The sequence below is a fragment of the Neoarius graeffei genome, chromosome 24 (genome assembly GCF_027579695.1).
Source record: "Neoarius graeffei isolate fNeoGra1 chromosome 24, fNeoGra1.pri, whole genome shotgun sequence".
Lineage (NCBI taxonomy): Eukaryota > Metazoa > Chordata > Actinopteri > Siluriformes > Ariidae > Neoarius > Neoarius graeffei.
In genome coordinates, this window is record NC_083592.1 from 9,257,045 (window position 1) to 9,281,717 (window position 24,673).

General features: G+C 42.6%; 1 protein-coding gene across 2 annotated transcripts; it reads right to left on the bottom strand.

The window, feature by feature from the left end:
* Positions 1–1,777: 1,777 nt before the first annotated feature.
* LOC132872921 (endoplasmic reticulum aminopeptidase 1-like) lies at positions 1,778–23,260 on the bottom strand. 2 transcript variants are annotated; one of them, XM_060908046.1, is made up of 18 exons: positions 23,213–23,260; positions 21,328–21,842; positions 21,054–21,192; positions 16,335–16,469; positions 15,744–15,864; positions 14,442–14,596; positions 12,058–12,171; positions 11,809–11,940; positions 11,259–11,390; positions 8,217–8,374; positions 7,876–7,955; positions 7,307–7,490; positions 7,061–7,220; positions 6,753–6,937; positions 4,460–4,621; positions 3,811–3,951; positions 3,307–3,388; positions 1,778–3,229 (listed from the first exon to the last, which is right to left on the bottom strand). In XM_060908046.1, exons 2-18 carry the CDS (start codon positions 21,825–21,827, stop codon positions 3,044–3,046), a joined length of 2,766 nt encoding a protein of 921 aa, XP_060764029.1. In that variant the 5' UTR covers positions 21,828–21,842; positions 23,213–23,260; the 3' UTR covers positions 1,778–3,043. The 2 variants fall into 2 exon arrangements, with proteins under 2 accessions (XP_060764029.1, XP_060764028.1); XM_060908045.1 differs by having other exon boundaries at positions 21,328–21,839; positions 23,213–23,255.
* Positions 23,261–24,673: the final 1,413 nt, after the last annotated feature.

Consider the following 24,673-nt stretch of genomic DNA (forward strand, 5'->3'; position numbering starts at 1 on the left):
GGTCCTCAGCCCCACTGCTCCGGCTCCAGTCCAGCAGGTGGCGATAAAACTCAAATGTACAAATTATGTAAAGGTGCTACAGTGATTATTTAAAAAAAAAAAAAAACTCCATTAAATAAACGCTTTCCTCATCCGGAAGAACAAACAGCAGCACACGGTTCTTTCAGAAACAAAAATAAACATTAAAATAATAAATATATTAGAGTAAGAATAAACATTAGCGCTTTGGAAGTTTTTCTCTCACTGAGCACTTTATTCTAGTAGGTACACCTACTCACTCTGTACAACTGTGATGAACAGAAAAGCATCTCAGAATGTACAACGTGTTGAACGTTGAGGTGGATGGGCTACAACAGCAGAACACCACTTTGGGTTCCTCGTCTGTCAGCTAAGAATGGAAAAACAGCCTGGTCTGATGAATCTTGATTTCTGCTGAGGCTCACCGCTGGTGGGGTCAGAATTTGGCCCGAACAATCTAAATCCATGAACCCAACCGGCCTTGTGTCAACAGTCCAGGCTGGTGGAGGTGGTGTAATGGTGTGGGGAATGTTTTCTTGGTGCACTTTGGGCCGTTAATACCAATCACTCATTGCTTGAATGCCACAGTGTATCTGAGGATTGTTGCTGATCATGTGCTTCCATTCATGGCCACAATGTACTATCTTCTAAAGGCTACATCATCCAGCATCATAATGCACCATGTCACAAAGCAAAAGTCGTCTCAAACTGGTTTCATAAACATGATGAGTTCAGTGGTCTTTCCAGGCACCATATCTGAACTCAGTAGAACACCTTTAGGATGTGGGAAAATGGGAGATTGGCAGCACGGTGGTGTAGTGGTTAGCACTGTCACCTCACAGCAAGAAGGTCCTGGGTTCAAGCCCAGTGGCTAGCGAGGGCTTTTCTGTGTGGAGTTTGCGTGTCCCCCCCCCCCCCCAATGTCTGCGTGGGTTCCCTCTGGGTGCTCCAGTTTCCCACAAAGACATGCAGGTTAGGTTAATTGGTGGCTCTAAATTGACCGTAGGTGTAAATGTGAGTGTGAATGGTTGTGTGTCAGCCCTGCGATAACCTGGCGACTTGTCCAGGGTGTACCCCGCCTCTCACCCATAGTCAGCTGGGATAGGCTCCAGCTTGCCTGCGACCCTGTAGAACAGGATAAATGGCTATAGATAATGGATGGATGGAGAACGGGAGATTCACAACATGAAAGTGCACAATGCTCAATAAACATTTACCTGTGGACAGTTTTGAAATGGCTCCAAGAGACTCTTTCTCAGATCTGCACTGAGCTCCTTGGACTTTCCTGTTGTACTGTGTGTTGGTCAAGCCAATAAGTGCTATCAATCAAACCCTTTTTATGTTGTGCACAGAGAAGCTACTAGCTGGAGTCAGTCATCACTAATAGGAAGTTAAGAAGCCTTGGATTTGGCAAATTTAGACACTTGGGAACCACTGAATTAATAACCTCAGTGGGGGTATGTAAACTTTTGACCCTGTATTGATTTCAGAAAACCCAGAATAAATTAAAACTGCACCAATTTCTTGTTTTTCTATTAAAGGTGTTGTACAGTCATTCTGTCATTAACGTTCTGCACATTATTTCCATAACACTCATGTCCGCGTATGTAAACGCTTGACCACACCTGTAGTTTTGACCAGGAACCTGTAAAATGTAACGAAATGAATGTCTTAATTTGTAGCTGTGTGTGTTCAGCGGATTGATGACAGCACAGAGATCACATGTTTCAGTAACAGGAAGTATGGAGATGGAGTCTAGTTTAAAAGGTAAGTTTTATTTCAAAATTTATATCTAATCTATCAAAACATTTCACTGAGATCTGCACAAAAAAAAAAAAAATCAGCAATAAAATAAAAATACAGTGTGAAAGAAACCAGTGGACCAGCAGTTGACCAACAGCAAGACGTCTAAAAAAAAGTTAGGGCTCAAATTTAAAATCACAAAAGTGCCTTTTCTGAACCCAAAAAAAAAAGCTGAAATTAGGAATAGTACATTTAGTGCACTGGAAAAAAAAAAGAATTATTTTGTATTTATGTTAAATTAAGATGGATGTTTTTCTCACAGTCAGAAAGAATAGTCTGGACATTTTCACTTATTCAGAAATATGTGCTAAAATTCACTTTATTGCCTTTAAATCCATCATATTATAATAATAATAATAATAGCAGCTTCTCAAATGTGTCATCACTTTACAAAATCCATGAGAGAAATCAGAAATAAGAGCTGTGACAAAGTAAGGGTAGTATCTCACTGGGCTGCGACAGCCTGCGACTAGTTGGAGACACAACAATTGCGATAAAATATGCAAATTTTCACTTGGAATCACACTGAATTGATATTCGCATATTTTACCGCAATTGTTGTGTCTCCAACTAGTTGCAGGCTGTCGCAGCCCAGTGAGATACACTCGCACTTCCTGTCTCACAAAAACTGACTTGAGAAGTGTTTGTGACGGCTTTGCGACACCAGCGACGTGTTTGCGGCTATTTCGAGAGAAATTTTGTCGCGCTAATTTTTTGAACGTGTTCAAAATTTCAGCAATGAAGGAGCGACACTTTGCGACTCATGCGAGGAAATTGAGAAGCCCCGCGAATGTTTCAAGACACTTTTGAAACTCTCTCGCGAATGACGTTCGCAATTTGTCGCAAGCTGTCACAGCCCAGTGAGATACTGGCTTATGTAGAACAAAGACAAATAAAAACAAAACAAATAAATCCTTTAAAAACCCACCCAGGCCGATATCAGGCTGTCCGAAAACATTCGGTCTCAGAATCAAGCGTACCTTCAGGATCACAAATGTTTTCTCTGAACATAAATAGGGAATAAAAACGCACCAAATATTTAGGAACTAAAGATGTTTCAAGTGTCCACGTGAATCTTCTCCAAAGAGATACGTATCTGCGTTTTACTTCAGTGTGTGTTTTGTAAATCATTTACACACACACACACCTGACTGTTTTCTTCTTGTAGCTGTTTCAGGCCCGTGATCAGGCGGGTGTTCAGGTCCTAGCTGATTCTAGATCTTCACAGGTCCGTGTGCAGGTCGTAGCGCTTCTGTGCTTCCGGATGGTTCTTATCCAGCCAGGCCTGCAGCAGCGGCAGGTTCTTGTCCATCCAGCGGATGTTCTCCTCTATGGTCTCCAGTGCCTGCTGGATGCACCTCATTTCAGAGCCTGTCTCAGCGCTCAGAGAACCGAAGAAGCTGCGAATCTGATGGAGCAGAGACCTGAGGTGAGCTCGTGTAGCACCTTACACAGCAGAACCTGGACACACGTTCTCATACATACCTCCTCCAGCTTCTCTCTGGTGGAGTACTGACTGGTCACGCCCATCACCATGTGCGCTATGGAGTGGGAACCAAGGTCAAACCTAAAAGACAGAGGTCAGGGGTCATGCTGGAGGGTCTTTTTTTTTTTTTTAACTTGTTTTGTGAATGTTTGAATTTGTTTCCTGTTAGAACTAGAACATTGGTGGAAATGCCTTACTGATAAGAGAGGTCAGAGGAAAAAGGCCAGGAAGGATCTATTAACTTATATAATCACTCTTTACAACTGTGGTGAACAGAAAAGCATCCCCACATGCATAAAACATCAGGTGGACAGGCTACAACAGCAGAAAACCATATTGGGTTCCACTCCGGTCAGCTGAGAACAGGATTCTGAGACCATCATGAGCACAGATTCATTTAAGACCAACTTTACACATTGACTTGCGTTCTGGTGTAATTACATCACAGAACACCTTCACACACACACTCGGATGTTTAAAGAGCTGCAATATGTTCGACTCACTTCTTCACCAGCGAGTGCCAGTTTGCCCTCAGGAACTCCCAGGCGTGTTTATGACCATTAGGGTTCTTACTGATGGACACCACGACGTATGGCAGGTCCTGAGTCTTCATCACCGAACCCTCCAAACTCTGCTCCATCATCCTAGAGACATTATTATTATTATTATTATTATTGGGCGGCACGGTGGTGTAGTGGTTAGCGCTGTCGCCTCACAGCAAGAAGGTCCTGGGTTCGAGCCCTGGGGCCGGCGAGGGCCTTTCTGTGTGGAGTTTGCATGTTCTCCCCGTGTCTGCGTGGGTTTCCTCCGGGTGCTCCGGTTTCCCCCACAGTCCAAAGACATGCAGGTTAGGTTAACTGGTGACTCTAAATTGACCGTAGGTGTGAATGTGAGTGTGAATGGTTGTCTGTGTCTATGTGTCAGCCCTGTGATGACCTGGCGACTTGTCCAGGGTGTACCCCGCCTTTCGCCCATAGTCAGCTGGGATAGGCTCCAGCTTGCCTGCGACCCTGTAGAAGGATAAAGCGGCTAGAGATAATGAGATGAGATTATTATTATTATTATTATTAAAGATGATCTGTGAAGTTTGACAGAATGCTAAAGATTAGACTTACTGTGACACTTTTTTATCTCCTAATTGTAAAATCTCACCATTTCAGTTTGTGAGCGAGGGGAGTGATGGACAGGGCTGACTTGATCCGTCTCTTCAGAGACGTGTAGATTGTTTCACGATACTTCTCAAACAGGAAGTTCCATCCTTCCTCGGTGCGAGCCCCGACCGCAAACACTGCCAGGCTCACATCGTTAGGAAGACTGCAACAAGAGAAACATAACGCAAATGTACAAATTATGTAAAGGTGCTACAGTGATTATTAAAAAAACCCTCTAATATCCTAAAACACCAATTAGAATTTTCTGTATTTCTGCATATATATGACCAAAAACATTATCAGATTTTCACACAAGTCCTAAAAGTAAATAAAGAGAACCCAGTTAAACAAATGAGACAAAAGTATTGATTGAGAAAAAAGATCCAATATTAGATATCAGTGTGTGGCAAAAGTATGTGAACCTCCAGGATTAGAAGGTGAAATTGGAGTCAAGTGTTTTCCATCAATAGAGTGACAATCAGGTGCCCTATTTTATTTAAAGAACAGAGATCTATCAAAGTCTGATCTTCACAACACAGTTGTGGAAGTGTATCATTGCATGAACAAAGGAACTTTCTGAGGATCTTGGATAAAGAGATGCTCATCAGGCTGGAAAAGGGCACAAATCATCTCTAAAGAATTTGGACTCCACCAATCCACAGTCAGACAGAGGGAGGAAATTCAAGACCATGAGCAACAAAGATCACTGCAAGAGCAAGGCGTGCAATAGTCCACGAGGTCACAAAGGACCTTAGGGTAATTTCTAAGCAACTGAAGGCCTCTCTCATATTGGCTAATGTTAATGTTCATGAGTCCACCATCAGGAGAACACTGAACAACAATAGTGTGCATGGCAGGGTTGCAAGGAGATGCTACTGCTCTCCAAGAAGAACATTGCGGCCTTATTACAGTTTGCTAAAGAGCACGGGGACAAGCCAGAAGGCTACTGGAAAAAATTGTGGATGGATGAAACCAAAATAGAACTTTTTGGTTTAAATGAGAAATGTTATGTTTGGAGAAGAGGCGGCACGGTAGTGTAATGGTTAGCGCTGTCGCCTCACAGCGAGAAGGTCCGGGTTCGAGCCCTGTGGCCGGCGAGGGCCTTTCTGTGCGGAGTTTGCATGTTCTCCCCGTATCCGCATGGGTTTCCTCCGGGTGCTCTGGTTTCCCCCACAGTCCAAAGACATGCAGGTTAGGTTAACTGGTGACTCTAAATTGACCGTAGGTGTGAATGGTTGTCTGTGTCTATGTGTCAGCTCTGTGATGACCTGGCGACTTGCCCAGGGTGTACCCCGCCTTTCGCCCGTAGTCAGCTAGGATAGGGTCCAGCTTGCCTGCGACCCTGTAACAGGATAAAGCAGCTAGAGATAATGACATGAGATGAGATGTTTGGAGAAATAAAATGCTGCATTCCAGTATAAGAGCTGAAATTGAAGCTGTTTTGTACAGAGGAATGGGCTAAAATTCCCCTAAGCCGATGTTCAGGACTGATCAGCAGTTACCAGAAACATTTAGTTGCAATTATTGCTGCACAAAAGGGTCACAGCAGATACTGAAAGCAAAGGTTCGCATACTTTTGCCACTCACGGAAGAGTAACACTGAAAATGATTTGGTACTCTCTTTTGAACTACATGCCTTGGCAGTGATCTCTCTTGGCATGCTCTGGTGGCTGGATGAGTCTAAAGTGGTTGAATCATGGGTTTCTGCCCAAAGTAATGTCGCCCACTTTTGTTAATCAATGTATTGACCTTGCACTGTTCCATGACTGGGAACCTGTTTTGCATTCCTTTCTATTCCCAATTTGCAACCTGTGGTGGTATTTGGACTAGATTGCAAGGATTTGATCATCAGATCAAGCACAAGTTGTACCTTTGATTAGTATCTCCCCTCCCAGTTTGTTAAAGACATGTTGGTTCCTCAAGACCATATATCCAGGTCATGCTCACCACCCTTGGCTTTTGCATTGCTAGATACCTCTGTAACTGTTGTTCTAGGAACACTGGTTAACCACCAGGATTACTGCTCATTGGGGTCCAGCACCAACCTGGTGGGAATTCAGCAAGAAGGTTCTAGGGAACAGTAGTGTCTATATAAAATACTGTGATACATGACTGTGACTTTGTTGAAGGTCTGACCCTACATGCACACATTCTCAAGAACATAATCCAGGTGATCCTTGCACCTTTTTCAATTACTGATTGACTTGTAGAACTTGTCGTGTACCCCCTGTCTATAGAGAGAAACCGATTATGCCTTTACACCCATCTACCGATATGTCTAAATGACCTCTGACCTCATTTTGCCATCAGACTCCTTCCACTTGTTGAAGAGCTCGTTGGCGGTGGAGATGCAGGGCGGGTGACCCCTCACACACGCGAACAGGAGCAGATAACTGCGCAGCATTCTCTGAGACACCGACCCATCATCACTCCACACCTGCTGATCAATGAGCTTGCGGAACAGCTGCACGATGTAGCTCTGTGTGACAGCCACAGCACGTTTGGGATGAAAAATCTCCAAGATAGTCACCAGGACGTGCGATACTGAGATGGAAGTCTGAAGGAGTCATGTTTTAAAACGTCTGCATGATCCATGACTGACCTTCATCTGGTGCTCCAGTGCCTCCAACGTGTCCCTCTTCTCCATCAGCTTGTAAAGTGGCACGAGCTCACTGAAGCCCTGCGTGACGGGCATGATCTCCGTCTCCCGGCTCAGATACAGCGACAGGTCCAGGGCTTTGTCCAGCGGCAGCTTCCCCACACTGTCCAACAGGGTGAAGGATTACTCAAAAGTGGAACATGCTACGTGTCTGAGGACAATTGACCAATCAGAACACAGGAAGCTCACCTGACCAACTGGAAGGCGTTGTTGATGAGACTGGCCCGGTCGTTGCTGCTCAGAGCCGTGTGGTTGTGATTGAGCAGAGTGATGAGGTCGTCCCAGCCCGAGCCCTCATAATGGACGATGTAATATCCGCTCATATCCACGTTAAACTTGATCCAGTCCACTTCCTCAGGCAGGTACAGCACATCTGTCATTAAAATATCAAAGTGGTAACTTTAAGTGGAAACAGTAATATAACGCGACCCTGTTGTTGATTATTTTACTACAACACCACACACTCTTTAACACTGAGCTCCATGAGGACAGGGTTTGTGCAGGTTGGAGTGGAAGAACTCGAGTGTCCTACAGAGCCCTGATCTCACTAATGCTCTTATGGCTGAATGAACACAGCCGTGATCCACAGCCATGCTCCAAAATCTGGTGGAAAGCCTTCCCAGAAGAGTGGCGCTTACTTTAACAGGAAAAGGGGAATAAATCCGGAACGGGATGTTCAACAAGGTCATGGCCAAATAGTGCATCAGCTAACTTTAATGACCCTCATCAGTGTTGTTTTTGTGGGTGCGCACACACACCTGTCTTGGTCTTCAGCAGGAAGCGATGCACTGTACTCGAGCTGCTGGTGATGTAGGTCAGCGGAACATGCCACAGAAATCTGTTTCCAAAACAGGAGTGTTCGATAAAGAGACACCTCAAGACATCTAGTAATGAACTGAAGCGGTTTTAACATGCAAAATCCAAACAGATACAGTGTCTCCCTGCAGTGTTCCTTCCAAAGCCATGCACCAAAATCTACTGTATGTGAGCTTTGTTGGTTTCCCTAACAGAAAGGTTTCTGAGTAGTTCTTGGAAACGACTTATTAGCTGCAGTAACTTTTGTAATTAGAGGACTGTGAGATCTCAGTGCTGTCCTCACCCAGAGGTTTGGGACGAGTCGTCGCCCTTCAGGTATCGCTCCTGACTCAGGCGCACTTCACGACCTCTGACCTCCACCGTGATGAGCGGGAAGCCTTCCTGCAGGGTCCACGTGTCCATCATCACCCTGACGTCCACCTCGTCTTCAGAGTGCTGCTTCTGAGAGAACCAAACACACACACAGTTTAATTCACCTTCCATTGAATTACACAAGCCCTAGTAGAGATACCTGGCAGCTCAACCAAGGAATAGTTTAGTGAGAAATCAAATTTAGAAGAAGAAGAAGAAACCTTTATTTGTCACATGCACACTCCAAGCACAGTGAAATTCATCCTCTGCATTTAACCCATCTGAAGCAGTGAACACATGCGCGCACACACCCGGAGCAGTGGGCAGCCACACTAGAGCACCCGGGGAGCAGTCAGGGGTTAGGTACCTTGCTCAAGGGCACTGCAGCCCAAGGCCGCCCCACATTAACCTAACTGCATGTCTTTGGACTGTGGGGGAAACCGGAGCACCCGGAGGAAACCCACGCAGACATGGGGAGAACATGCAAACTCTACACAGAAAGGCCCTCACCGGCTGCTGGGTTTGAACCCGGAACCTTCTTGTTGTGAGGTGACCATGCTAATTTAGACATTTTTCTTGAATTTAAATATAGTTGATTAGTCAACTGGTTGTTTGGTTAAATTAAACCACATTTGTTTCTTCAGACGGAGAGTAACAGAGAATTGCTGATGTGTTTTAGGACACAGTGGGACACCGCCACAGAGCCGAATGTTGTGTCTTGGACACATGGAATCACTTTTTTCCTGACCTTAAGTTGAAATCACCCATCTTTCCCCAACCCAAGCCAAAGTTTCAGGGGGAAGTGACACATATGTAGTTGATGTAGTTCTACTTTTAAATTTATTTTGTACACATGGACTATCCCTATTTTTTTTTTATTTTTATAAAAACCTAAATATAGAAATTATGGAGCTTCATTAATATTTTTAGACTTCTATTTCTTGTTAGCCTCCCTGCTCTACTGCAAACCGTAAAAAAGTAACCGTAAATATTCAGATGTGTCCGGGCTGAAACTGTGGACATTTTGATTTTTCACCAAATCGTTCCCTTAATCAAAGGCATTACAAGACCAGACTGGTTCAACCATGCAAAATTCAATAAATTCAGCGTTTTATGCAAGTTGTCAGACTTGCATAGCTTGCACAGATGGACAAAGTACCCAACTTCATTACTTAAGTCAAAGTTCAGATCCCATTGGTCAAATGTTACTCTGATACAAGTAAATGTTGTACAGTCAAATTTTTACTTAAGTTAAAGTACTGAAATACTTGCTTTTAAAAATACATTTTCTGTCAACACATTGTTGTATTATTGCCACAACGCTTACAAAACCTAATGCCGTTACCAAAGACAGAAACGTGAATTCACAAAATGAACTCATGCTGTGCATCATGGTGGTTTAACGTTAAGCTAGCTAGTCAGTGAAACTCCACCTGACATGCTAGCAAACTCTTTTCAAACTCAAAATCATATTGGGTAGCTAATGCTACTAGAAAAGAAAGATTTCTACATTCTGTTTATTTAGTAAGAATATGCTAAAACACATTTCTGAAAGGACTTCAGATAAGTTAGCATTATTCATGTTAGTGTAACTCCATTTTTACATGCTAACTAAAGGCCAATTTATGCTGACAACCCAGTCCTCGCAGATAGCGTCGCAGACAGTGTCTGCGTAGCCCCCCCACCTTCACAGACGCTCTGCGCGCACCTCCCAAAAATTGTGACCACCGCAGAAACCTCGCAGACAAGAGGGCTCTGATTGGTCCACTCTACATCCGCTGTACACGCACTTCCGCTTCCCTACTTTCCCGGTTTGGTTTGTTTTCACGACCGGCATTTTTAAAAACACGAGTGAACGAAGCACGAAGAGCGGTTGATTGAGGAAGTACGTACATCTATACGACTCCAGTTCTAGTCATTATAAAAAAAAAGTTCTAGTCATTATAAGTAACCGGAGGATAAACACTCCACTAACCACACCCACCAACTACTCCTAGCGACTTCGCGCCCCCTTGCGTTGTGCCAGTGAATAACATCGTGCACCCCCGCTCAACGATAAATTACAACTGTCTGCGAAAAGCTATCTGCGAAAGCCTTGTCGCAAGAGCATGCAGAGGCCTTAACGGTGTCCGAGTTACCTAGCTACGTGTTAACGTTATTCGTGGACAAGGCTATGGCAACTTGGCGGGCAAATCCATAGAAAGTCATTTGACTAACCAGACTGCATAGCTATTGCAACGTTATCGCTAACTCTAAAAGCACAGACAACTTCATTGCAAGCTTTCTCTTGGAATAAAATGTTTACAGACCTCAATATGCTTCCGCAGGTTGGATGGTGAGTTTTTGTAGGCCGTGATGTGGTTTGTTTTCAGCAAACAAAGCAAACATTTAAAATTAAACGAATCTTTAATCCTTTCAGAAAACTGAAACATGGGTTCTAGCTATAGAACCGTGGGTGCGTGCATTCTCCAGAAGAACGCCTCCTTTCATTCTACCATCAACTGATTGTGTTCAGATAATGCTGCGGAGAAATCACTGCACTTGATTTTTTCCGGTCTACGGATGTGACATGACACTAGTGATTACTGATAGACTGTCTCAGTGTCACCTGCGAAAAAAACAATCATGTTTTAGACAAAACAAACATCCACTTTCAAAGCTGCTTCATAGTCACGGGGACCTTGATAGAAATGTAGTGGAGTAAAAAGTATGATATTTGTCTTTCAAATGTAGTGAAGTTAAAGTCGTAAGCTTCCAAAAAAATACTCAAGTGCAGATACTCAAAGTGTGCCTAAGTACAGTACTCAAGTATAAATGTGCTTCGTTACTGTCCACCTCTGATAGCTTGAGATTCATTCACTTTCTTCTATCATCAGTTTTTAAGCACCTGTGACATGTGACTTTACGGACACCAGGAATAAACCATAGATGTGTGCTCAAGTACTCCTTTATATTCACACCAGCGTGAACTCACAGCGGTCAGACTCTCCCACAGGTGTGTGTTGACGGTGTTCTGGTAGCTGTAGCGTTTCAGGTAGGCAACGATCCCCATCTTAAAGTCTTCAGGGCTCAGGAACTCCCTCAGCATGTGCAGGATACACGCACCCTGACAAACCACACACACATACACAAGTGATTCACAGTTCCAGGATTTAGCTGCCCGGATGGCCTGAGTGATTCACGTAGGATTGCCTGTACTTGCTATAAACTGGCAAGGTTTGATTAAATATTAACAGTAGACATTGTCTAAAAGGCATCATGCAAAATCACATCATACCTCAAACTACTTAAAATAATTCAGTATCTCAGACCGACTAATGGAACGGTTTCTAACGCCGTATTGGTGCTCACTAATCACATAAGCTCTGCATTTTGAATCTGGAATCTAAAATTATTTGTCGTCGTTGTTGCGTTGTTTGTTTATTGGCTTCCGCTACTTGTTAACTGCATTAGCTTTGTACATGCAGTGCAAACACCCCAAACCCATTCATTTAACACAATACAGCATTGAAATCTGGCCAAACCTTGTCATAAGACACATCATCGAACATCTCCTGTATCTGAGCCGGGTTCTCCACAGGGATGGACACGGGGTGAGAGGAGCTTAAACAGTCCACCTCCATCGCCTCGAAACACTTCCCAAGGAAATAGTCCTCCTGCAGAAGACGGGCTTACGTTCAGAAAGCAAGTACTATATTATTCAAGTCGTTATTCATTCATTTGACGGGTCTTCGGGTCAAGTTGACAGTTTATTGCACTTCGGAATGACTCACCACTTGCAGCTCGGGGTTGGTGATGTTCACAGACACAAACTCCATGAACTTAGCGAAGCCCTCCTTCAGCCAGAGATCGTTCCACCACTGCATCGTCACCAGATTACCGAACCACTGTGGAACAGAACCGACAACACAGCTCAAGGATCGTGAGATGGGAAATGTGCTAGTCAGGATATTCCCGGTTATGGATAATAAACACAAATTTGTTATGTGGCGATCTGGGAAAAGCCTTCACGTGATCAAATTTAACATTGGAGATATTTTTCTGAAAATTTCAAGGACCAACTTCCTTGAAACGTGTTTCTCTTTTGCATTTCCATCAGCCAGAGGAAAAGTTCGAACATTTTACATTCTGCTTGTCTCCAAAAAGGAGAAAGTAGCATTTTTCAAGATTTAATTCCAGTTTCAATAAAATACTCCACACTTACAGTACCTCTACACCAATAACCTAATCTACTAATGGGAAAACATTACTGCCATATTTTAGAATTCCAAGTTTACAATGGGGGAAATAAGTTCTCCCTTTGATGATCTGCATCATCCGCATCAGTCTCTGCTTCATCACTGGAGTGAAAGTCAATGAGAATTTAAACACAAGCCTCATCATCATCTCTTCACTCCACTGATCTCTGTACAGTGTTCGTAAGTGCTCTTCTCTGTTTTGATGATTTTAGTTGTTCTCCAGGACTTGGACACATCACACTGGGTTTCACAGAATGTCATATAATACAACCCCGATTCCAAAAAAGTTGGGACAAAGTTCAGATTGTAAATAAAAACGGAATGCAATGATGTGGAAGTTTCAAAATTCCATATTTTATTCAGAATAGAACATAGATGACGTATCAAATGTTTAAACTGAGAAAATGTATCATTTAAAGAGAAAAATTAGGTGATTTTAAATTTCATGACAACAACACATCTCAAAAAAGTTGGGACAAGGCCATGTTTACCACAGTGAGACATCCCCTTTTCTCTTTACAACAGTCTGTAAACATCTGGGGACTGAGGAGACAAGTTGCTCAAGTTTAGGGATAGGAATGTTAACCCATTCTTGTCTAATGTAGGATTCTAGTTGCTCAACTGTCTTAGGTCTTTTTTGTCGTATCTTCCGTTTTATGATGTGCCAAATGTTTTCTATGGGTGAAAGATCTGGACTGCAGGCTGGCCAGTTCAGTACCCGGACCCTTCTTCTACGCAGCCATGATGCTGTAATTGATGCAGTATGTGGTTTGGCATTGTCATGTTGGAAAATGCAAGGTCTTCCCTGAAAGAGACGTCGTCTGGATGGGAGCATATGTTGCTCTAGAACCTGGATATACCTTTCAGCATTGATGGTGTCTTTCCAGATGTGTAAGCTGCCCATGCCACACGCACTGATGCAACCCCATACCATCAGAGATGCAGGCTTCTGAACTGAGCGCTGATAACAACTTGGGTCGTCCTTCTCCTCTTTAGTCCGAATGACACGGCGTCCCTGATTTCCATAAAGAACTTCAAATTTTGATTCATCTGACCACAGAACAGTTTTCCACTTTGTCACAGTCCATTTTAAATGAGCCTTGGCCCAGAGAAGACGTCTGCGGTTCTGGATCATGTTTAGATACGGCTTCTTCTTTGAACTATAGAGTTTTAGCTGGCAACGGTGGATGGCACGGTGAATTGTGTTCACAGATAATGTTCTCTGGAAATATTCCTGAGTCCATTTTGTGATTTCCAATACAGAAGCATGCCTGTATGTGATGCAGTGCCGTCTAAGGGCCCGAAGATCACGGGCACCCAGTATGGTTTTCTGGCCTTGACCCTTACGCACAGAGATTCTTCCAGATTCTCTGAATCTTTTGATGATATTATGCACTGTAGATGATGATATGTTCAAACTCTTTGCAATTTTACACTGTCGAACTCCTTTCTGATATTGCTCCACTATTTGTCGGCGCAGAATTAGGGGGATTGGTGATCCTCTTCCCATCTTTACTTCTGAGAGCCGTTGCCACTCCAAGATGCTCTTTTTATACCCAGTCATGTTAATGACCTATTGCCAATTGACCTAATGAGTTGCAATTTAGTCCCCCAGCTGTTCCTTTTTTGTACCTTTAACTTTTCCAGCCTCTTATTGCCCCTGTCCCAACTTTTTTGAGATGTGTTGCTGTCATGAAATTTCAAATGAGCCAATATTTGGCATGAAATTTCAAAATGTCTCACTTTTGACATTTGATATGTTGTCTATGTTCTATTGTGAATACAATATCAGTTTTTGAGATTTGTAAATTATTGCATTCCGTTTTTATTTACAATTTGTACTTTGTCCCAACTTTTTTGGAATCGGGGTTGTAAATAAATGCAATTTACAAGTCTGAGAAACAGAGAAGGTGTGGAACCTGATGAGCGAGCTCATGTGCGATGATCATGGTGATGCCCAGCTTATCAGAGGCTGAGGACTTGTGGGGGTCAAACAACAGTGCTGTCTCTTTGTAGGTGGTCAAACCCCAGTTTTCCATAGCACCTGCCTCGAAGTCCGGGATGGCAGCCAGATCTGAGAGGAACCAGCGATATACAACAGTGAACGCAGAGGAATCTGCTGTGAATTATTCTGAATGTGCATGTTACTTTTCAAAAAGAAGAAACCTTTATACTTGGATAAAGAATGATTCGTGACTTGACTTGGACTTGAGCACTGATGACTCAGAATTGGACTCGTGCATTAACTGCTTTCAGACTTGTAAATTGGAGACGAGGACTCTGATTTTTTTCTTTATTTTTTTTGTAACCTGTCATAATAATTTGGCATAAGATATTTATATTTACATTCATTTTTATACTAATTTTGTGCAAGAGAATGCACATTCACCTGTTCATACGTCATGTTCAGGAACAAACTAACGTTAAAGGCGCTAAAATGCCTGGAGAGAACGCCCCTAGGACTGACTGCTTTGCTGATACAGACTTCTCGTGCATTGGGAAAAAATGCACTACTGTGTGTTCCATATGTAGAAGAACTATCGAGGAGACGACGGGGACAACCTCGAACTTCAATTGTCATTTGGTAAGACTCCACCCAGAGAAGGAAGTGACACCCTATGTTCATTGCTCTGTTGATAGTGGGCGGGGCTTGCTGAGTGATGAACAAGCTTTTCATCTGTAGCCTATTAACTAAAATGCGGCAGTCGAGCAGTAACATTAGTCCAATACAGTAGCAGAGATGGCTTCACATAATGGCAGCAACAGCCACCGTCAAATAGTGTCGTTGGAGTCTTGTTCTCGGCCTCGACCCGGATCAGTAGTGGACTCGACTCGAAATTTTCTTGAATGACTTGGACTTGACTCGGACTTGAACACTGGGGACTCGAGACTGGACTTGGACTCGAGGTTTAGAGACTCGACTACAACACTGGTAATGGTTTAGGTATACGGTGTACACAATGCTAAACTGGTAGATGTATCTTCCATTAGCGTTAGCGACATTTTAGCCTTGTAGTGCCAGGGCAAATTTAAAGCGACAAACTTTGGGCATCTTTTCTTGTAAAAGCCTTGTTTAATGCTGCATTAATGACTGGCATTACTAATGGCAGTGTTTGAATATGAACCAGGAACCTTCTGGCAACTATGTCATGAGTAAACGTAGCACATCGATGTGATGTGCGAGATGTGTACCAGTGTGAAACAGCTGTACAGATGTTCACCTTGTTTAAGTAGAGGATAGGGAATGTCGAAGTAATCATCGTAGAAGTCCAACAGCTTCACTGCAGCGTCCAGAGCAAACTCGGCCTGGTTGATCTTCTCAGGGACAGTGTAGACCGAGATCTGACACAACAGCACAGATGAATAAGGACAAAATGAAGAGAGTTGCTTTCCTTCAGTGACCAAGAACCCTGATCCTGACCCTTTGGGAGCAACTGGAACACCGACTGCACCCCAGACCTCCTCACCCAACATTGGTGCCTGACCTCACTAAGGTTCTCGTGGCTGAATGAACACAAATCCCCACAGCCACACCCAAAAATCTAGTGGAAAGCCTTCCCAGAAGAGTGGCACTTATTATAACAGCCAAGGGGGAATAAAGCTAACTAATTTGTAGTGCGTGAACCAGGAACCAGAGTTACTAACAAGCTGGCTAACATTAAGATATCCTTTATACTGTGTAAACCAGTATACAACATCACAAGTCTGCTAGCACCAGGCCATTATTTTGTGTAAATGGCTTTTCATTTTCCAGCTGTAGTAATATTAAAAAAAAAAAAACGAGTTCTAGTTGGACTGAAACCTGCTCTCACCTTGACTCCATGCTGAGTGTGTTTGCTGATGGACGGGAAGTCACACACGATGAAGGCCACCAGGTACGTGCTCATCGTCACACTTTCATCAAACTGATCCTCAAACAGACCTCCTGGGAGAGCCAGCGTCCTCAGCTGAGACAGGGACAGGACAAATTACACATCTTATAACTGAAGAGAGAGATGAGCGACTCTTCACTCTCCATTAATATTCACTTTTATGATTCAGTCTAATGCTGATGGTTCAATGAGCAGACAGACTGCAAGCTAATGCACCAGTACACACTCATTTCTATGTTTTTGGACAGCAATGGACATCTCTGCAGTTTTTGCTCTGCACATTTGTCCTGGAAACAAAAAACTATGAGTTTAAAATGAATCTGAATCTATATACTGGTGAAATGAACAGCCAATTCAACTTTTGTTTCATTTTCTTAACGAGTCTATCAGTGACGGCGTAGCTCACTCGGGCCCCGTCTAGTCCAAAAGGAACGATCTAAAGTGGGCCACCTTGCACTATAAATGTTGCAAGCTATATACACTATATACACGCTATATATAGAAGTGATATCCACCCTAGGAATACCGACCTATTTACCAGAAAGAATCCAAAACAGCGAGGAATTGACCGAGAAGAAGCGATTTTTGTTGAACTGCTCATTAAGGCTTAAAGGGATAGTTTGGGATTTTTGACATGAATCTGTATGGCATCCCCATCAATAGTGTCATGCAAACACACTGACTTGCCCCTGACAGCATCCTGTGAGTCCAGTTCTTGTCCAGTTTTGGTCCAGACGAAAGTAGTCCGGCAAGTTTGTTGGGGTCACGAAAGTAAAACGTTTTTCGTCTCAAAACAGTATGTGTTCAAAAGAGTGATATATTTGCATCACAAAACTGTTGCCAAATAAAAAGTCAGACCTCGGTATCACCTCGGTATCACTGCGCGCTGTCATGTTGACATGTGCGCAGGAATCAACACCTTTCCCATTGTTTGGCAGTGATTAGGAGTTCAGATCAGTGGCGCTAACAAGCTAATTTGAGAGCAAGAACAGCGACAAATTTATTACCTTCTATAACCTATACAATAATATATTTGTGAAAATGGTGCGCACTTGCGACTATCCAGGCTGTAGCAACAAAGATGTGGCTGAATCTCCGCACACATTTCACCGTCGTAGTCAGACATGTTGTCGCTAACTTTGCTAGCAGTAAACAATGTAGTGATGTGTCGGTCGCGAACGATCCGGTTCAAAGAGCCGGTTCTTTGAAGTGAACGACGGGAGCCGGCTCTTCGGTGGGAGCCGAGTTGAGGAACCGAATCAGTTTTTTGTCCTTAGGTGCCTCAGAGAGAGAGAGAGAGAGAGAGAGACAGAGTTCAGCTCAGCTGAAGGATGATTGTCTATTTGACAACCATGATCATTGTTTTGTTGCCGTGAATTCCTAAAGCTCATGATATAAATTGTCGCTCATAAATTGACAGGTTCAGGCGGCAACCGCCTTGGCATGGCCAGATTAATCTGCGGTATACAACGAGACAGCAGTCATTATAACAGGAGCATATTTGCTGTTCCAGCGGCTTCTCATTACTGGTGGAGCAGAGTGCGGCACTTTTTTCTCTTTTTACATGCGCTCAAGGTGCCACATATTTTGTTGCACATTGTTCTGTGTTTGTTAAAATAATTTCCAACTTTGCTTCATAGTTTCTTAGGCCTGATTTATACTTCATAATTTATTTTGTGGCATTTTGTTCAAGGTCGAGTGTGAAATAAAGCCATAAAGGATAAACAGTTGATGTCTTCTGTGTATTTTATATTGGTAATATAACACAGTTTTGCATTATGTTTGTGAGAAAATAATTTATTAATTGGTAAGTAAGTTTTATTTCTATAGCTAGAACATTGTTACACTGCTATACTTTACAAAGTTTTACAATGGCTACAAAAACTAAAAAATAAAATGGAAAACATCCTATTGATAAAATATAAATAATAATGTAATTAATTAACTAGTTAATTGCAGCAATTAAATCAAAAATAAAATCTCAGGAGCCGTTTGGGAGCCGAAAGAGCCAGCTCCTTATAGTAAGAAGAGCCAAAAGAGCCAGCTCCCGAAAAAGAGCCGAAATTCCCATCACTAAAACAATGAATGAAACAGCCGTGGCTGTCACCTGACGGCAGCGCGCAGTGATAAGAAGGGAGAGAAAATAGTGCCAAGCGATTTCGAGGTCTGACTTTTTATTTGGCAACGGTTTTGTGATGCAAATATATCACTCTTTTGAACACATACTGTTTTGAGACGAAAAACGTTTTACTTTCGTGACCCCAACAAACTTGCCGGACTACTTTCGTCTGGACCAAAACTGGACAAGAACTGGACTCACAGGATGCTGTCAGGGGTAAGTCAGTGTGTTTGCACGACACTATTGATGGGGATGCCATACAGATTCATGTCAAAAATCCCGAACTATCCTTTTAATTACTCCATATCTTCATTATTAATTGCAATTATGCAAATTTGGGTAGAAGCTATATGCACCCCAGGCAGATCTACCTTCCTGCCAAAAAGAATACAAATCGGTGAAGAATTGAGAGAGAAAAAGCGATTTTCGTGAAATGTGGACGACGACGGACAACACATAATGGCATAAACTCATCACCTGTCGGCCGGATGAGTTAATAACCAACAATAATTTACTCATGATTGTAAAGATTGGAGTAAAATGTAATAGTCAGTTAACTAAAATATTCCTTTTATTAAAAATGAAAACGTTAATAACAAATAGGCCTTTTCTTAATAAACTTTTATGAACATTTATGCTGCCTCAATTTGCTTCTCTTTTCTTTATCTTTTGGCAGTCTGTAAAAAGAGAGCTCTGATTTCTTGTTAAATCCATTTGCACAGCAACTCTTTCCAATTTTAGATCAGTTTTTTGGGGGGCATTTGAGCTGTGTTACTTCCGCCTTAGGTGAAGTCATGAGTATTCCCAGTACTGTATGTTATGTATAGACAGTCCTCTGCTCTCTAAACAACATAGTAACAGCTAAGAAAATCGAAGAAATTATGCCACCTGATAATAATCGCAATTCATTTTTTAGTTCATTGATTCAAATTGTCATAAATTTGTATTGCGATTTATCGCTCCACGATGTATCATTCAGGCTTGTAGTACTCGAGTCCGGGGCTCGAGTCCAACTTCTGCCCTAATTTTAAGGGCTCATGACTTGACTTGGACTTAAGCACTGATGACTCGGACTCGTGCATTAACTGCATTCTGACTCATAAATTAGAGACGAGGACTCGCATTTGTTACGATAAAAAACAGAGTGTTATGTTTGTGAGAGTGTTATGTTTTTGACATGGATGCTTAACATCAGTGCCACCAGCCTTTTCCTAAATATTCCTGATAGAAGACATCTTTTTTTGTAAATTTATTGTAGGCTATGGCAGTGTTTCTTAACCACTGGGCCGCAGCCGCGCCATCTAGTGGGCCACGAATTTTTTTTCAAGTTGAAGCTAATTTTTAGTAGGGTACAATTTTAGGTAGTTTGAGATGTCGGGGAAGTCACCGGATGGATCATTTTCCAACTCGTAGGAAAAATCCTTCTTTGTTAGTGTGTAAGGATCTAATCCCATTCAGTGGTTTCTATATCCACTTCTTTTGAGTGAACTTCTTGGTTTTAATAACTTGCTTGTTTGCTGAACACAAACATGGCAATAAGTTCTTGTGTTAATCAACCAGACTCCACTTTTGGATCATTAATGCCTTTTGACTGAGAATGTCCTGCATGCAGGGTTTTATGTTGGCTTCTGGCATATCCATACAGTTTTAAATACAATACCTACAATTAAAAACAGTTTGTTTTGATTGCATTTATTTAATTCCTGGGCTCCCATCTGTAACAGGGAGTGATGTCGTATCCCATTAATACACTTTACAGTAGATAATTAGATTCTAATAGAATAGATGAGCCAAAATAATTGGGGATCTTTGTTTTAATGGTCCTTGACTTGTTAAAAGTATGAATAGGTGGGCCTTAAAGTAGAAAAGGTTGAGAACTCCTGGGCTATAGTATGGGATATACATCTTCACACTACCCAAAGCTATCAGTGTTTTAGAGAGTGTGCATGTGCGACAGCTGTGTCATTTGTGTCAGACTCGATTCGGATCAATAGTGGACTTGACTCAAAATTTTCTTTAATAACTTGGACTTGACTCGGACTTGAACACTGGGGATTCAAAACTGGACTCGGACTCGAGGTTTAGTGACTCAACTACAACACTGATCTCATTCCCTGCCTAATCAACCGTTCTCTTATTATATTCTCTTATTTAACTGCTCTGGTAATAACAACGTCCCTCTGTGACATTAGCACGAACAACCGCTGACTTCTTATAGAATTAATGAAAATACAGCATCAACCAACAGATTATCACCAGAATCAATAAACATATCACACAGGGTGGAGGTTTCCTTGAAGATGCTGTATATTTGTGTTTAATTGCCCCAGCGGCAAACGCTACATCTCAAACAATTGTTGGGCATCGACTAATGAGAAAACAGCAGGTTTTTGTTTCCTGCAGTAGGAGCAGTACGGTGCTTTACTTCTAATAGTTTGATATTTAAGTTTGGATTCTGCATTTTAATCCTTATTAAAAGTCACTGCTTTATTTCAGACATTAAGATCAGAGTGATGAACTGTACGGTGTCTGAATGTTACCTTGGGCATGTTGGAGATGGCGATGTGTCTGCTCTCTCGGCGAATGTGAATAGAGAAGTTGGCTTTAAAAGCAGGTTCATCGAAACAGGGGAACGCTGATCGTGCGCTGGTCGGCTCAAACTGAGTGGAGGCCAACACCCTGTCAACACACACATCAATAAAGTGGGAAATGAGTGAAATATATTCTAGATAATTTAGAAAAGACGCCATATATATAAATTTCAACTATGGGGTTCAGACATGTCCATAGATCTCCCCATGATTGGTTCCTCACCGTTCCTCTCCATCGCTGGTGCGGTACGTGCTTTTATAAAACCCAAGGAAGCTCTCAGACAGTTTGGCTGCAAACTCCAGCTCGATGACATACACAGCTCCCTTCCTCAGCACCATGTGTTCGCTGATGAGAGCGATCTGCTGGTAGGCCGAATACTCCAGAACCCTGAGAGCCTGGCTCTGACCTTCAGCCAAGCCCCGGAGACCAGCCCTGGAGATGTTGAGCTCCTTGCTGTGGAGGACGACGGTGTGTGTGTCCTGGAGGACGTCCACTCGGATCTTCACGCTCCCTGTGAAGTCGAGGCTGGTGAGGTTGGGGTGGATGAAGAGAGTGTAATGGAATGGAGAGACGGTCTGAGGAAGCCTCATCTTGTTCCAGGGGAACGTCTCTCCACTGGTCGATTTTGGAAAAGAGGACTCGCTTTCTTCACTGGTTTGTGTCACTGCAGTCCAAGATGACGACACGAAGAACAAACACAGGAGGAGAACCAGGAAGGACATGTTCTCCAGAAACTGCTGAGAAACAGGAAATGGAAACAAATCAACATTTGAAATAATCTTACAAATAATCCAATTAGCCATTACATTAAAAGCAGTGGCAAGTGAAGTGAATAACATTATCTCGCTATAGTGGCACCTGTCAAGGGGTGGGATATATTAAGCAGCAAGAGAGCAGTTAGTTCTTGAAGTTGATGTGTTGGAAGCAGGAAAAATGGGCAAGCGTAAGGATCTGAGTGACTTTGACAAGGGCCAAATTGTGATGGCGAGATGACTGGGTCTGAGCATCTTCAAAACAGCAGGTCTTGTGAGGTGTTCCCGGTATGTAGTGGTTAGTACCTACCAAAAGTGGTCCAAAGAAGGACAACCAGTGAACCAGCGACAGGGTCGTGGGTACCCAAGGCATCAGAACACACAGTGCATCACAGCTTGCTGCGTTTGGGGCTACGTAGCCACAGGCTGGTCAGAGTGTCCGTGCTGACCCCTGTATACCACCGAAAGACCTACAATGGGCACATGAGCATCAGAACTGGACCATGGAGCAATGGAAGAAAGTGGCCTGGTCTGATGAATCATGTTTTCTTTTACATCATGTGGATGGCTGGGTGTGACGTGGGGAAGAGATGGCACCACTAGGGTAAGAAGGCAAGCCGGTGGATGCACTGTGATGCTTTGAGCAATGTTCTGCTGGGAAACTTGGGTCCTGGCCTTCACAGAGATGTTACTTTGACTTGTAACACCTACCTAAACGTTGGTACAGTCCAGGTACACCTCTTCATGGCAATGGTAATACTCCGTCATGGCACTGGCCTCCTTCAGCAGGATAATGCTCTGTGCTACATTGCAAAAGGTGTTCAGGAATAGTTTGAGGAACATGACAAAGAGTTCAAAGTGTTGACTTGGCCTCCAAATTCCTCAGATCTCAATTCCATTGAGCATCTGGAGGACGTGCTGGACAAACATGTCTGATCCATGGAGGCACCACCAAGCAGCTTACAGAACTCAATAAAGGATCTGCTGCTCACATCTTGGTGCCAGATCCCACAGCACACCTTCAGAGCTCCTGTGGAGTCCATGCTCGAGGGTCAGAGCTGCACAATATTCAGCAGGTGGTTTTAACGTTATGGCTGGAGTTCAAATTACAACTCTGAGCCTGAAACACCATCAGTGTTTTTATATTTATGATGTTTAACACTTATTTGCTGATTCCTGAAGGTTTCTGATTCATTTCTTGTCACATTTCATCCACAAGCCCTGGCTGTACACGGACACAATAACACTGCAAAATCCCTCCATTTAGAAAACACACACAGTCTCACACTCTCCTGGTTTGCAGCTTAAACCTCATGAGCTTCTGTTTCACAGCTCGGTCATTAATATTTACTCACAGTGACTCTGCGCTGAAACAAACCGCTCACAGTCCGGGAGAGTGAAAGTGAAACAAACCGCAGTGCATCATGGGAAACTCGCACAATTTAAAAAACAAACACCTCAAATCATCCACAGTTACAGCTCACACACCAAAACTATGAAACTGAAACTTCACGATATAAAAACAAAAAAATATATATAAAGTGATGAAATGTCACTCGATGTTAATCAATACTATGCGCAAACAGAGCGCAGACACCACCGCGCGAACAAACCGGCGGCCATGATGGATTTCAAAATAAAAGTCCAGGACCTTTAACTGTGAGGAAAATCTTGAATAGCACTTTCTCTGGAAAGGAAAATGTAAAAAAAAAAAAAAGCTAGTTAGTCAAGTCAAGTTTATTTGTATAGCGCTTTTAACAATAAACATTGTCACAAAGCAGCTTTACAGAATTTGAACGACTTAAAATATGAGCTAATTTTATCCCTAATCTATCCCCAATGAGCAAGCCTGTGGCGACGGTGGCAAGGAAAAACTCCCTCAGACGACATGAGGAAGAAACCTCGAGAGGAACCAGACTCAAAAGGGAACCAATCCTCATTTGGGCAACAACAGACAACATGACTATAACATTAACAGCTTTAACAAAGTCAGCTTCATTGATGCTATAAACCCCCCACCGATGGAAACCCGAGTGCAAAAGAAGAAAACCTTTATTCGTCACATGCACACTTCAAGCATAGTGAAATTAATCCTCTGCATTTAACCCATCTGAAGCAGTGAACACACACACACACTCACAGCAGTGGGCAGCCCAGAGCGCCCAGGGAGCAGTCAGGGGTTCGGTACCTTGCTCAAGGGCACCTCAGCCCAAGGCCGCCCCACGTCAACCTAACTGCATGTCTTTGGATTGTGGGGGAAACCGGAGCACCCGGAGGAAACCCACACAGACATGGGGAGAACATGTAAACTCCACACAGAAAGGCCCTCGCCGGCCGCTAGGTTTGAACCCAGAACTTTCTTACTGTGAGGCGACCGTGCTAACCACTACACCACCATGCCGCCCAAAACCGTTCACGATAACCATTAGTTATTTCCTTACTTGATTACTTGCTTATTTATATACTTATTAATTTGTTTATTTATATAGTTACTTATTTAGTTATACAATTTATATACTTATTGATGCTCTTTTTTTTACCCATTTACATAATTACTTATTTCATTATTGTTTAATACATTTATGTATTTACTTACATATTTATTTATTTACTTTGTTATATTTGTTTCTTTATTTTTTATTTTTTGACCCATGTATTTAATCATTTACTTAATTATTTAATTAATTGTTTACGCATTTACCTATTTACTTACTGCTGATTTCTAAAATTATTTACTTAATTATTTATTTAGCTACTTTCTTACTTTTTTTTTTTTTTACTCACTCACCTTGATCAGGTTAAAACTGTTAATGAAA

Coding starts and splice junctions, on each gene's coding strand:
- LOC132872921 (XM_060908046.1), bottom strand. CDS start 21,827: ATGTCCTTCCTGGTTCTCCTCCTGTGTTTGTTCTTCGTGTCGTCATCT. Junction 12,172..14,441: donor CACATGAGCTCGCTCATCAG/GTTCCACACCTT, acceptor TCTGTTCCACAG/TGGTTCGGTAATCTGGTGAC. Junction 3,952..4,459: donor CTCGCTCACAAACTGAAATG/GTGAGATTTTAC, acceptor TAATGTCTCTAG/GATGATGGAGCAGAGTTTGG.